The 16,008-nt window shown below is 34.4% G+C and overlaps 1 protein-coding gene across 3 annotated transcripts in view; it reads left to right on the top strand.

The window, feature by feature from the left end:
* The window catches only part of CDH19 (cadherin 19), a 79,327-nt gene extending 65,999 nt beyond the window's left edge, over window positions 1–13,328 (top strand). Inside the window, exons 9-11 of one of the 3 annotated variants that reach the window (XM_044934532.2) lie at window positions 3,572–3,686; window positions 6,185–6,436; window positions 9,498–13,328. In XM_044934532.2, coding sequence (XP_044790467.1) covers window positions 3,572–3,686; window positions 6,185–6,436; window positions 9,498–9,988 — 858 coding nt within the window. In that variant the 3' untranslated portion in view covers window positions 9,989–13,328. The remainder of the gene's footprint in view (window positions 1–3,571; window positions 3,687–6,184; window positions 6,437–9,497) is intronic. The other 2 variants (XM_006057573.4, XM_044934533.2) reach the window with 2 other exon arrangements.
* Window positions 13,329–16,008: the final 2,680 nt, after the last annotated feature.

The following is a 16,008-nucleotide window of genomic DNA, read 5'->3' as shown; positions in this document are numbered from 1 at the left end:
AAATATTATTTTATGGCTAGGCAAAGATTTCTTAAATATAACACCAAAATACCAGTCCATAAGAGAAAACATGTATTAATTTGATGTAATCAAAATTAAGCCAGTGAAAGTCCCTGTTAAAAGAATAAAAAAGACAATCTACAGAGTGGCAGAAAATATTTGAAAGTAAGCATGAAATGATATAACTGGTACTCAGTCTAGTAGTCAAAATCTCCCTTAATACTGAAACACATTTGGTAGTATATTTTAAAATAATAATGAGAATAAAATCTCTGCTTTCCATACTATTAATTCATAGTGTTCCTAAGCGTAGGTCCATGCAATAATACATATAATTCATACAAAGCAAAGTTACCAAAAAGAAGAAAATATATTTGAGAACATAAAATTATCTAGTCAAGTGAGTAAAGTGCTGACAAATAAATAAGATAGAATTTTAATTTTTCTGAAAGCATTAAAAAAAGAGAGAGGAGATTGCTCTTCAACAGGCATAATGTTTGCATTAAGCTGGGTGAATAAGCCTGTGACATTGTCACTATGGTTAAAAATGTGTTAAGAGGGTGGATCTCATGTTAAGTGCTTTTGCCACAAAGTTTTTAAAATGTAGAAGAGAAAGAGATAAAATTAATTTTAATGTTTGTTTGACAGAATATGATGATTTTCACATGTAATAAAAATATAGGGAAATATTTTATGTATTTTTCTCATACTATGAAAATCACTCTTGTTTCATGTCCCACAGGCTCAGACAGCTAGACAAAATGGTGTGTTAAAAGGTCTCCTGTATCTATCTGCTTTGGGTAGATAATACAATCCCTGTAGGAAACCAGAATGCCAGAACAGTGCACTGTATTCTGAAGGAAATCAGACCTTCCCTTAATGACCTATGTGGCTAAGCAGAAGTTTTATTTCTGTTCTTTATGTGCGAATAACCAGGATGGGGCGGAGAGGAAGAGTAAAACTTTTCAGGGTTTTGCAAAATATGAATATAATAAATGAGCTGACATTAGGGCAATTTGCCTTTTGTTTGGTGTAAATAGTTATCATTTTTCAAATTAATGATTCCCATTATCTTGACTGATACCAAATATCTTTTCCAGAAGTCAAGTAGAATAGCAGTAATTTTTAGATTCCTTCATACCAATACACTGTCTAATGTAAAGACAGTTACATTGTCTCCATGTAAAAATTTTCTCTTGCCTAAATTTCCTGGTTTTCTCTTCATCTTCCTTTCTCCCTCCTGTCCCTTACTTTTTATTTTTTTCAGACTCACTCTGTTATCCACAAAAATGTCTCAATTACAGTCATATGCAAATGACTTCTAGATCTTTATGCCAGTTCTTTCTCTTATATTTAATGCGGTAAGTCCAAATAATTAGAGAAAATTTCTACCTCTATTCTGCTGGAATGTAAACAGTGGTGATAGAGACACTCTTGGCCCCAGCAACCATGGGACACCCAGACCTGAGATGACTTGGCGTGTTCCAAATGCCAATGAAACATTTCTTAAATGGATACCCTTGGGATATTCATTATATACATTCATAGTTTAAATTTATATGTGATGATTTTCTTTGTACTTTTATAAAGAATTTTATAAAGAATTACAAAAGTAATTTATCAAAGGAAAATGAGAAAATATATATTGAGATAAAATCTAAGACTATTTCATTTTTAACAGAATAAATGTATATCTATACAAGTTAATTGCAAAACATTACATTTAATGTAATTTAAATACATCTAATAAAATTTTGTGAAAACTTTTTTTTTAAACAGTAGTTCTGCCTCTGTCTACTATCAAAATGTTACGATATCATGAGCTTCTCAATATTTTTTCCTTAAAAACATTCTAAACAAAGAAAGAAAACAGACTATAGACTCAATTTTCTTGTAGCTCTATTATTTGATTAGCACTTTGACCTTTAGAACAGATGTTCACAACCTTTTTGAATACTAAACGTATATCCTAAAAATAAATAAAAATAATCCTAAAAATTTATATCTCCATATTTTAAAAAAATTATTGGAGTATAGTTGATTTACAGTGTTGTGTTAGTCTTAGGTTTACAGCAAAGTGAACCAGTTGGCACTCCAGTGGTTAAGAATTTAGGCTTCCATTGCAGAGGGCACGGATCTGATCCATGGCGTGCATGCATGCTAAGTCGCTTCAGTCACGTCCGACTCTTTTTGATCCTATGGACTATAGCGCGCCAGGCTCCTCTGTCCATGGGATTCTCCAGGCAAGAATACTGGAGTGGGTTGCCATGCCCTCCTCCAGGGGATCATCCCAACTCAGGGATCAAACCCGTGTTTCTTACGTCTTCTGCAATGGCAGGTGGGTTCTTTACCGTTAGTGCCACCATCCCGGGAACCAAGACCCCACTTGCCGTGCAGTGTGGCCAATAAATAAATGTTTCTCCAAATTTTAAACTTAGAACATTAAGTGGGAAAGACAGAATTCAGAATATTAGACTTCCAAGCCCATATCCTTCATCCTGGCTATACAAAATCTTGTAATAACTCGAAAGCATTATCCTGATACATTGCACATTTATTATTGTAGGCATGGATTGAATAAAAATGTTTTCTTTTACTAGATTATTTAATTAACACTCCATGATTGTGATTTAATTAGGAACGTGTTGTAAGGGAAAAGATAAATCAATGTAGAGAAATAATGTACAAACTGTATTAGTTTCACAAGGTTCTTCATGCATGTGTAGAGATATCCTTTGAAATATAAGATTATAAATCATATCTGTCATCTTGCAACTAAGGATATTTTTGTTTGACACATGGTTAAAAGCAATTTAATTCTAGAAAATCCAAAACAATAACTTCTATAGTCAATTTACTTTAATTTCCAGAAGTAATCACAGTCTCACTATTTGATCTTGACAGCACATCTCTTTTTTGACAATAATTAACTACTCGACTGACACTTTCACGTCTTGAAAGCAAAGGACTAACTGTGAACTGATTTGTTCCTAGTTGCATTATTTCACTTTTTTATAATCTGAGAGAGAGGAATTTACTTGACATGGAGCCCTTTTGCTCTAATCTTCTGGGTGAAAGGAAATCATGTACATCACCCCTAAGCTTTAAATACACTACTCTTAAAATCAATTTATAACCTCATTACTTTAACAAATACTCAAGTAAGACAATAAACTTTATTACAGTTATGTCTCCAATATATGCAGGAACTATTTAATTTCAGCAAATCGTAATGGTTAGTATTCAGATAAGAAAGAGAGAAGGAGAAAAGGACAGAAAGGAGAAATCCAGGCAGGAAGGATCGGAGGATGTTTTCTGACAAACTTACCTTATGGAAATCATCTCGTCCATTAACAAGAATTTACTTTCTATGTAATATCAAAACATTCTTATGAAAGGAGCAAGTAAACATGTTTTTAACCTCAGAAAATATTTTCATATTTTCCACCAATTTTGAGATATCCTCTGGAATATCCATAAAGATTTTGGTAAAACAATTTTAACAGAAGCTAATAATAATCAGAATATTATAAAGAGAATGATCAAAACTTATCCCTATTTTTTTTCCTAGGTGATTCAGACCATCAGTGCAGTGGATAGAGATGAATCCATAGAACATCACCATTTTTATTTCAATCTATCTGTGGAAGAAAATAACTCGAGTTTTGCAATCATAGATAATCAAGGTAATGCCATTCACTTATAATAGCTTTCTATTCATTCTTTGAGATCTTGTTTAATTTTAAGAAAATTCATAGCATTACTTTTTATACTGTTCCTGCAATATGATACGGTTGAGAAATTATTCAAGAAGTGGCAATGGAAATGGGAAACAAAATCCAAAGTAGTGTTCTGGGAATACTAGCTTCATTTCCCACTGGATTTCTTTACATTGGAAGCACTTTTTCAAGTAATTATTGGCTATAAGCCCTTGCAAACTCTGAATGACCTTGAAAATATAATTGCAGTTTCTCTCATGTCTTCATATCTGGAGAAGAAAATGATATATACTTCCCTGGTAGCTCAGACAGTAAAGAATCTGCCTGCAATGAGGGTGAGTCGAGTTCAGTCCTGGGTTGGGAAGATCCCCTGAAAAAGGGAATGGCAACTCACTCCAGTACTCTTGTCTGGAGAATTTCATGGACAGAGGAGCCTGTAGGACTGCAGTCCTTGGGGTCCCAAAGAATTGGACACAACTGAGCAACTAACACTTTCACTTTTCATAGTCACTTGATTGATTCAAAGATATTTGGAATCATTAATTAGAAGCTATAAATATATGAAAAGGCTGTTCTTTTCCCTTCAAAACAAAATAGTTGTATCAGCCTAAGAACAAAATGTTCTAAAGGATTTTGTATGGAGAGATGGAGTTCCTTTTCCTTCCATACAGAAGTAGATTAACTTTGTATATAGCTGCAGTGTTCTTTTTTCCTTCAGTAAAATATTTTTTGTCATCATATATGTTTCTATTCTAATTTTGCTTCATATCACAAAGATATGCAGCACTATAGGATTCATTATTCAGGCATCTATAATCAAACACCCACGGCTGTTCTTCCTTACACCTGAGTTTAAGCTCCCATCAAGGGGAGATCTTTTATGGAAGGATAAATGCAGACACATTCTTTCCCCTTTGCCTTTGTCAAATTCCCTAGTGAAAGAAACTCAAATAGATTTAAGATTTAAAAAAAAGCCACATCAAAATAAGAAATATGCTATAGATTTTTTTATATTAATATAAAATAAATTAGTGGGACAAAATAAATATATTGAAACATAAAAGGAACAATTTAATATTGGTTTAATATTTGTGATTATAAGTAATTTAAGAAAATACATACCAAAAAGTATAAACTTTCTCACCTGTTTGATCTGTCTAGTGAATAAAATCACAGAAGGTTTATAGACTTCAAAAGCATGGGAGAGTTTGTTTTTAAAAGGAGATTTGGGTAAAGTGATAAGTAGGCATACATTTCAAAAGACTTCCATATTTTTTATTTATCTATTTCAAAGACTTCCATTTATCTATCTCCTCTTATTTGTTTGTGTCTTCTAAAATTTGTTTGATTGCTACAGAATATATTTCAAGGAATGCCAATACAAAAAAAAAAAGTGTCTGGGGGAAACATATTGTGTATCATAGACTGATACACAGTAAAGTGCACTGGAAAAGACCACTTAGCATTTTGGGGGATTCAAGCAAAAAAATTAAATATGTTGAAGTATACATGATTTATTTTTGTTAACTATTTGAGTGTTCTAGCCAGGTGAATTAATCAGTACTATTAAGGTTTAACGATTCTCTGAAATAGAAGTAGAAAATAGGTTAATGATGTCAAGGTGAAATAAAATGTTCTAAAAGAAACTTTAACTTCAAGTAAAGTTAATTCTTTTGCCTTATTAATAAATACATTATTTGAGATCACTACTGTGACACAGAGATGACTTTGAAAATCTCAGGTTATTTATACTATTTGTGAAAGTAATGAGTTTCTATTAGAAAAATGAGTCATGAGTACTTAATTCAAATGAAACTGATGTGTCTTTATACATTTAATTCTGCTGCTGCTGCTGCTAAGTCACTTCAGTCGTGTCCAACTCTGTGCGACCCCATAGACAGCAGCCCACCAGGCTCCCCCATCCCTGGGATTCTCCGGGCAAGAACACTGGGGTGGGTTGCCATTTCCTTCTCCAATGCATGAAAGTGAAAAGTGAAAGTGAAGTTGCTAAGTCGTGTCTGGTTCTTCGCGACCCCATGGACTGCAGCCTACCAGGCTCCTCTGTCCATGGGATTTTCCAGGCAAGAGTACTGGAGTGGGGTGCCATTGCCTTCTCCACATTTAATTCTAGTACCCCCATATACTGTCAATGGCTAATTAAAAAGCAATTTCTTTTCTGTGTTCCATATGTATGTTTCCTATCTTTACCAAAAAAAAAAAAAAAAAAAAAAAAAGATTTTAGAACTGATTCATATAATTCACCTAATTTTGTAATTGGGATTTAGGCAAAGTCGAAATCAGTAATGACTTTTTGAATTGATCTTTTAATTTTCTTTTTCATCAGAAATGTACTCTTTCTTATTTGAGCTTATTTAATCTCTACATTTCTGCCTCTTCTACACTTAGTGGCTATGAATTTCTTTTGCATTATTAAAAAAAATTATGCCTGTGGATTTTTGTTTTAGATAACACAGCTGTAATTTTGACCGATAGAACTGGCTTTAGCCTTCAAGAAGAGCCTGTTTTCTACATATCCATCCTAATTGCTGACAATGGAATCCCATCGCTCACAAGTACAAACACCCTTACCGTACACGTGTGTGACTGTGGTGATGCAGAAAACACGCAGGCCTGCAGTCACAAGGACTTCCTGCTTTCCATGGGATTCAGGGCAGAAGTCGTAACTGCTATTCTGATATGCATTATGATAATATTTGGTAAGGCATGTGAACTGAGCATTTATTCATTTATTGACAACAATGTGATACATAGAGAAAAGAGTTAATCCCATTATGATGATAGAATGTGGACTTGTGTGTGTGTGTGTGCCTGTTTGTGTGTGTTTAATTGCCCTTCTGAATGTGTTACAATTCTTAACTCAAGTGGGGTCAATGAAAAATACAGTGAATATGCACTTCAAGTTGAAAATTGATGACCCCTGAATTTTATGAGTGTGTGAGTACACACATGCACGTCCTTTTAGGAGTGGTTTTGACACACACACTGCAACATATATAGTAATATAAAAATTAGTAATAATAACGGTGAAATGCTGTTGCATGCTTATTATACTCCAGGAGACTGTCTTAAGTGATTTGCAGAAATTGTGCAGTTTACTCCTCAAGATAACCTCAAGAAGTAGCAACTGTTATCGCCCGTATTGTACGGATGAAGAAGTGAAAGTCAAAGAGTTACCTAATTTACAAAGGGTCCTGTAGCTAGTAAATGAAGTGCTGAGGTTCCATAACCATAACAAACCTCCATCCAACTCTTTCCTGCAGCACACTGAAGCCTAGGAGCATTGGGGAGTAAATGTTAGGATGAAAAAAAATGTAAACGAGAAGTAACAAGGATCTACTGTAGAGCTCAGGGAACGTGTCAATACTCTGTACTGGCCTATGTGGGAAAAAGTCTAAAAAAGAGTAGATATGTACACATGCATGAGTGATTCACTTTGCTGTACACTTAAAACTAACACAACATTGTAAATCAACTCTACTCCAAAAAAAAAAGGAAATTCCAACTGATCAGGACGCACATAGTTCTGTCGGTCACATGCATCTCAGGGTTTCCAACTTTCCAGCATATATCATGAGGAACTAACAGAAAGTTTCCTGCTTTAAAAAAAAAAAATCACTTGTTTGTGATGGGTAATTATGCTTAAGCTAGCTTTGTAGTTAAAAATAAACATAGTTTTCATTCTAAACGTGTAAAAGAGAGAGTCTTACTTAAAGTGTTAAACACAAAAGAAATCTCAGTAAAATAGCTCCACTTGTTTTCATCTGTTTTATTGTTGTTGCTGTTGTTTTCACAAGGAAATAAGTTACAGTCATTTTACAGATGAGGCAAATGAGGTTCCAAATGTTTTAGCTAAGCTTTCAAAACTACACATTATGCATCAAGCACAACTTTTCTTAACATACCAGTCCATATAGTCTAAACCCTTCTGTTGCTTCCCTCATCACTTCACATCAAAGCCAACACAACTGTATTGAATGTTGACAGCAACCGTATGAGCCATGGGTTATGAAATCCCAAACTCACTACTCAAACTGACATACAAAATGTTTCAGGATTTGCTTTACCTTCACTCTTCTCATCGCTCTCAAAGCTTTAAAAACCAGGCATTTCTCTTTTACCAAAGTTACCCATCTTTTCTACCTAGCTTCAGTTTTTCAAATTATTTTTGATGATCTTTTATCATAAATCTGAATTTAGAGCTATATAACTAGATATCAGAAGCAAGAAGCAGTAGAAACAGTATAATGTTTGCAGGTTGCAAGTACAAAATTACTCACTGGTACAGACCCAAACCGAGTCCCGAGACCCTGCAAGTGAACCAAGGGCAACCTCACGGTCAAGGGCACGAGTCATATTGAAAACGTGGAATGTCAGGTTCAACAATAGTCAGCAGTTTCCTGTGAAAGTTTCATGAATATGTGCTTCAATTCATAGATTGAAAAATTATTTATTAGATCCCTTTCTATTTCAACCATATATCTCAGCTGTATTAAATTACTGTACCTGGATTCAGGCACAGTGAGCTTATTTCAGGAACACTATTTCAATTTATTTAAATGTAAGATTTACCTAAAATGTTGCCTAATGTATTTCTCTTTTGATAATATTAATAACATTACTTCCTGTTTGTTTCAGTTTCTGTAGATGAAATTCTGAACAGACACATAAGATCTGAAATTGTGTAAGGGTTGACTATGCATGAAACACACACAATTTTCTCCAAAATTTTTTTAAAAAGCATTCTGAAATTGTTCTATTTCTACACAATGTTAAAACTATTTCATATTAATACAGTTGATTGATGTGAACATACCAGTGTTATGACTCAAAAACCTGATAAGTTTTGAATTTCTGAAATTAATATGGTATAGCAAAGCACAGATTGTGAACCAACTTTCTGGTTTTGAATGCCAGCTTTTTGTTTCCTGGGCATGTGATTTAATCTCTCAGCACTTCATTTTCACCATCTTTACTAGAGCACTATAATAAAATATAGGTATCACAGCAAATCAATGAATATATGTAGAGCTTTTAGAAAAATGACTGGTATACACTTTGTGGTCAATAAATACTAACTTAGAGAGAAATTATGCCACAGAATGTGTCTCAGTGGTAAAAATCAAACCATCTCAGTGTGCTTAACTTCCTCTATCACGGATCACTGGTTCCTGAGATTGACAGAGGCACGTAGATTGGAAAATCTTATTTCTCATCTTTGTTCTATTTTCAATAAAGAAAAAAAATAAAATTTTGTCATAAATTGATCATCATATAAAGTTCACTATATTTCTCTGATGTTTTTCCACTCTAAATCATCAACCAGTTAAGACTTCTATACTGCCTTATCTTTCTGCAAGTCCCTTTGGTAAATTTTCAGTGACAAATATATCTTTGCTTTATAATCAGAAAACTGAAGCTTTTGTCTTGAGCTTGTAACAAAAACAAGAATGTATACCTTATTATAAATAACATACTATTTAACAATATTTTATAATGTAAATAGATAACAGTATATATTTAATTATAGCATGCATTAATATTATAAATGTAACAATATTTGATAGTGTTTCAGTACAAATAGAATGAATATATAACATTATATAGATATAACATTAGTATAACATTATTAGGCATTATTGTTTATTTATAATATAGTAATACAAATATAAACATGCATTATATTTAAGGAGTAATATGAAGCCTTAATATTTATAATATTGTATTTGCGTTAATGTTCTGATACGCTTTGTTTAACAGGGTTTATTTTTCTGAACCTCGGTCTGAAACAACGGAGGAAACAAACTCTGTTTCCTGAGAAAAGTGAAGAATTCAGAGAGAATATATTCAGATACGATGATGAAGGTGGCGGAGAGGCGGACACTGAGGCCTTTGACATCGCGCAGCTGCGGGGCAGCGCGGTAATGCGGGGCCGCAAGCCCCGCAGACCCGCCAGGGCGGAGATGCGCAGCCTGTACAGGCAGTCTCTGCAGGTCGGACCGGACAGCGCGGTGTTCCGGAAGTTCATTCTAGAAAAGCTGGAAGAGGCTGACACTGACCCCTGCGCCCCACCTTTCGACTCCCTCCAGACATATGCTTTTGAGGGAACAGGGTCCTCAGCTGGATCCCTGAGCTCCTTAGACTCCGCAGTCTCTGATCACGATGAAAATTATGATTATCTTAACGAACTGGGACCTCGCTTTAAAAGATTAGCGTTCATGTTTGGTTCCGCTATGCAGTCAAAGAATTAGGGCTTTTTTTCATTAATACATTTTTTTTAAAAATGCTAATGTATGTTTGGGCAAACTGGTAGTCGCTTGGTGAAAAGTTGTCTACTTCAGTTCTGTGGGAAAAGAAAGAGACGCAACTTAACACTATTCTCTGATTTTCTTGGAGTAAATATCCCATATCGTCCGTGACAGCAGATAAGGGAAGTGAAGCTAACTGCAGACTCCCTCTAGCAGGCCCCTGAAATACTCTTTCAGACGTTTTTTTTTTTTGTTTGTTTGTTTTTTAATGCCGAATACAAATTCTCAAAATTTTTGACTGTTTAATGTGAAAAGGGCAATGAACTAGATCGTCTTACTTTTACTTCATTTATTCACTTTGTAAATCTTGCAAAGTAAGAGTAAAGTGTTTCTGTGTGTTAACTTCCTGATACTCTACTGAGAAAAACATATAGGAGAATGTGGGTGGTTATATACAACTTTGCAAAACTCTTTTCTGTGAATATGCAAGCTTATGACTGAGAGTCTATGATTCATTCCAGTTTGATATTTTAAAATTGTCTTCAACACCACATTTTAAAACTGATTTCAAATTTAGACAGATGCTTGGTATTTGTTTATGAATCAAAGATATAGTGTAAATTTATATTCTCTTGGATATTACAGCTTTATAGAAAAAAGGGCATAGACTATGTTTAGGAGATTTTCATAAGTTATTTTCTTATGTATTCAAAATACTTCTTTATCATGTCACAATGCAATCACAAAGTACATATCAATATTTCCTCAAGATTAAATTAAAACTTTTTAAAAATAATTGAAAGTGTGAAATTTTTTCATTTTAATTTTTAATTTTATTGCTACCAAAATGATAGAAGTAAGTGAAATTAGTACTGGGTTCAAACTGGAATTAGTATTCATCCTAAATATTATGACCAACTGCGCTGCTCTTACTGTGCATAAAATCAAACATGATAAAATTCTCAGCATTTCCTTTTTTATCGATGCTTAGACTGTAACTGATTCTTCCATGTCATTTTTTTATTATTCAGTATAAAATTAGGTGCCAGAGTTACTTTTATTGTAACATTATGGAGGAAATATGCTAAGCTGCTGGACATAAAGCTTGAAGGTAACATTAGATAGTGAGATAATAAAACACTTTGATTTTAATCAGCCTTGTAAAAATGATTCTTATTATTCTATCCAAATCAAAGTGAAATTCGAAATTCACAGTTTGAACAGAAACTAGTGAATACTGTGTGCTCAAAATTGCTATATGCGTTCAGTTTTTATTAACAGGGTGTGAAACTGAACTGAACCAACTTGATCATATATGTTCAAATCAAATATTTCAAATAATTTTGAGCTGAAGTTGGAATAGTTGAATACCTACAATCTCTCTCTCTGTATTTTGAGACATAAACATCCATACCATGTAATAGAAGATAATTTTTCATCAATATCAATCAGGTATCGATATCATTTTGTGTCAGCAACACAGATATAATTTTACAAAAGCCTGAGAAAATCAGACTTGAAATACAACAATTTTGGAAGATATTAAAAGTAGTTGGAGAGGACATAAACTGTAGTAAATCCTTGTACATGCATATCATTAGTTACTTAGGGAAAAGTAAGAACAGTAAACAAAAGAAACTTCCAGAAGAGCAAAAGCTTGGAAGTAAAAAAGAAATGTATGGGTTGAGAGAACGTTTATATTCCTATCATACTGACATAAAAATTGAAAAAGTATAGTTAGGGAAATTTTCATGAATCATGCCATGAAGGACTGCTCCCTGTATTTAGAAAATAGTGTCTATAATCTTGGTTAAAGAAATTGAAAGTGTGATAAATAGCAGGTGAAGCAATCTATGGAAAATAGACTAGAAAAAAAATAGAATCTTTGGGGCTCACAGTCAGTTCTGTCATGGATGGAAGCCTTATAAACAGCTTATCAACTTGGACGAACACCTTATAAAAATGCACATTGATGCAATATCTGCATCAATAAGGTTTAATGTTTGAGTCCAGTGGCATTAAGCAGATGTGTTAACATAAATTCTGGTTTAATTAATGATAGGATTGTCATTCATAGCGTACATAGGAAAAGAGATTCAGGGATAGATACCTATATGTTAGTCGAAAAAGTGTTCTTTTTAAATTACATATAAAAAATACTATCAGATTCTAGTAGATAAGTTGCAATTTTCTAGAAATTATATTCAGTAATATTTCAAAAACTATTAAAATGTTTTTTTCTAGTCACACAGGTGTTGCAAGAATACAGCTGTATCCCAAGCGAAAGACATGACATTAAGATCTCATTTTTGTAAATTTTAATAAAGGTAAATCAGTGTGGATACTTTTGAAACAGCACAGCTTCACATTATTACCTGCACTACAGTGTTCTTGCCTGGAGAATCCCATGGATGGAGGGGCTTGATGGGCTACAGTCTATGGGGTTGCAAAGAGTCAGACACGACTAAGCAACTAACACATACAGACTTAAATGTCACTCTTCATTAACTTACAGGTTGATGCCTAAGTCTTAAACTACTGGTGGCTGACACAGGAAGACGTTAAAAGCCTTTATAGGGATCAGAAAATATTAGCCATATTTATTCACTAAGCCCAAGGCTTGAGCCTGTTAGATCTGAGTTTGCATTATTTCGCTTTCATTTAGGTAACTGTGTGAACTTTGTCGAACGGAATAATCTTTCCACGTCTGAGGTTGTGATCGCTAAAATGAGGTCCAATCTACCTATTTCACACAATTGTTGTGAAGAATAAGCAAAACAGGAAGAGTGTGCAGTACCAGACAAAACGCAAGAGCTCAATAAATGACAGCCCATCATCACAAAGCCGACACGGCTCTGCTGGAACGCACAGATCCCTTTCTTTTCAAACACTGAACGATCCCAAGGGCTTCACAGCACATTTGAAATATAAGTCAACGTTCTGACCTGACATACAAGGTCCTGTATCCTCCTGTGTTCTGCTTATCCTGTGTGCTCTCCACTCTTCCAATGTCATGCTCAAGGCCTGAAACAACCTTTCTCCAAACATTTCTATTTTTCATTCCTTCACTTCATTCAAGTCCATCATCAATGCTGACTTCCTCAGAAAAACCTACTGGGCCACTCTTCCCTAAATGTGGGTCGCTTGCTTTGCTTTCTTTCCATCAGATCACTGTTACTTGGTATTTCATTGTACATACAGTACTTGTTATTGTCTTTATCCTTTTGTTACAATGTAAACCCTAATTGGGCAAGGAATTGTCTGACTTTTTCACTTGTTCTTGTCTGAAATAGCTTCTGGCAAACAGTATGTGACCAATAAATATTTCTTGAATGAATGCAGTAATGAATTCCAATCTATTTTTCTTGGTCATGTATTATAGAAGCAACCTTAACTTTGTTGAATATTAATATGGAATTAAAGTATTTGGCAAACGAGGTCAGCACTGGGTAGTTCTGGGATACAAATAATATCCCAGAACTTTGAAAATACCCCAGATTTTCAAAATCTTTTTGTAAATTATAAGAGTTTGTTATTTTAACTTGTTTGTACTTAATTATATCACTTCCTATTGTGGGGAGGGATAATGGCAGTTACCCTGTTTGGTCGAAACACATCCTTTGATGATTGCTGTAGAAATTCTCATATGAATAAGGTCCCATGAAGTGTGATGTGCAGGAAAACATTTGTGATGCATGGGAATTCTGCTTCACATGTTAGAAAACATCTGAGAACAAATGTATTGTTAAGTTCGCAGGGCTACACAAAACCTTCAAGGTAGCTTCATATTCTTTTTTATGATATAAATAGGCATTAGATATCAAAGACACTAAAAGCTGGGAGACACATTAGCGAGAGAAATGTAGGAAAGGATTATGTGGCTTTTTTTTTCCCTTTTTATTTTTTTATTTTTTGGCCACAATGAGCAGCATGTGGGATTTTAGCAACCTGACCAGGATTGAACCCACGCCCCTTGCAGTGGAAGCCCAGAGTCCTAAACATTGCACTGCCAGGCCAGTATTGTATGTGGTTTTTTATATATCTAATTATGTCTGTCTTCCATATCTGCATACCCATCCAACCACATATCTATCTATCATCTATCACCTGACTATTATCTATCTCCTCCTCCAGGAAATTGTAATTTCACAATTACACTTGAGGTTAGCATCTCGATCACAGGTTAGATCCTTGGAACCTGTTAGCACTCGTTGTTGTCTTCTTTTCCTAGAGAGCTCTGAGGATGGGAAGCCGCCTGGTATGAAATGGCAGGGAGAGAAGGCAAGAACTGGGCAAAATGCAGTTCCTACCCTTTGACAAGGCAAAACTGTGTAATTTCCCAAAGATTAAGTCATTGCACCTGTAGATATTTTGCACAGAAGGGAGAAGCTTCGGGAGCTTAAATCAGTCATTCAAAGACTGTGTGACACAGACTAAGGAAAAACAGAGACCTCTGGTCCTTTAAACGTCTCCGAATCCCCCCTGCATGAGATCCAGGACGGAGGGGCAGCCATCAGGCGCCGGTCATTACTCAGGACCCTGGCTGTGAAGTTGTGAAGACCTGATAGTGCCAGTCCTTTGTCTTTCACCTTTCCATCCCCACCCAGAAACCAGAGGTCCTGACGCACAGAATACGCGGAAGAGGAAGAGGGAGCCATCTTGGCAAGGTGGGCATAACAGAGATCAATGGAAATGTCTCTTAAAAACTGAATAAAATAAAGCATGTTCATGATGTTTCTTTCACGTTGCAAACTGATCAGTAAAGTGGATACATTAAAGTATCAAATCCATTTGGCATTTCATGTAGTTTGAATAATTTGAAATTCACCTTGCTAGTGTGAAGCATTAGGAAAATACAAAAAGTAAATACAATTGATAGTTTTCTTAGGCCACTTGAAAGCATATTAAAATAGTTTGCACAACTTTATTTTATCCTATTTCTTTGTGCTTATTCATTTTAATATTTAAATTGTGATCTGTTCTTTGGGTTTTGCAGTGCTAAGTGGTTTATCTCAGCCAAACATACGGCTGGACGTGGAAATGACCATATATTCACGACGACACAGAGGTACAAATCTGTAGAATGTTTTGCCCTAAAAAAGGGGGTACAGATGATACAGGGAAATCACATGTTTATGTAATATTGCTTCATTTACATGGTAAAGAGAGTAAGTGGTGTATGAAGTACATTTCATATTGTTTTCCAGTTGCTAATGTTTCTTTCTTGTGTAAACTTTGGAAGTTACTTAAAACATTGTCTTTTGGTAGCTCCATCTGTACAGTGGTAACATTAAGGATATATACCTCATAATATTATTAGAGGAAGTAACTGAAATAATACATATAAAATTAACTGAGCTTAATGTATAGGAAACATGACATTTTAACTTGTTGTGATTGTTAAAAATAATAATTATTATAATTATATGAAGTGAATCTTTAGGAATGCTCATGGACTCATCTTACTCTAGAAATATTATGGGCAAAAGAAAATGAAGTGGAAATGAGTGAAGATGGCTGAAAGCTATCTACAAACTTTCGTTTATAAAATAAGTCCTGAGAATGAAATGCAAAGTATGTTGACTATAGTTAATAATACAAAAAAAGGTGAGAAGAATATGAATTAATTTAGGACAATAATTAGCTTGCTGTTACTTCCTGCCTGCCCACTTTGACCCTTCCATGGTAATGTGCTGTTACTACCAAAGGAAAAATTAATTGCTCGAGTTATACATTATGTATGAGATGTTCTGATTGAACATCCCTCCTCTGTGACATTTACTTGGAACAAGCTCTGCTAAATTAAGTAGTAACCACACTTGGTGGCGACTTTTTCTAGGTTTATTTGTTTTAGGAAAAAAAACTATGAAAAAAGAAAGGGTTGATTTTGCTCACTTTTGTAACTGGTGGAAAGTGAACTTATTTCTATGTTATGTTAATATTGGAACTACATGGAAAACAAAGTAAATGGGCTAAGGGCTCCAAGAAAAAGCTTTCATACCTTTTGTAATATCTAAGGTCTG

The sequence above is a fragment of the Bubalus bubalis genome, chromosome 22, assembly GCF_019923935.1.
Source record: "Bubalus bubalis isolate 160015118507 breed Murrah chromosome 22, NDDB_SH_1, whole genome shotgun sequence".
Classification (NCBI taxonomy): domain Eukaryota; kingdom Metazoa; phylum Chordata; class Mammalia; order Artiodactyla; family Bovidae; genus Bubalus; species Bubalus bubalis.
The sequence above is the reverse complement of the archived record's forward strand: the minus strand, read 5'-3'. Positions and strand labels throughout refer to the sequence as shown.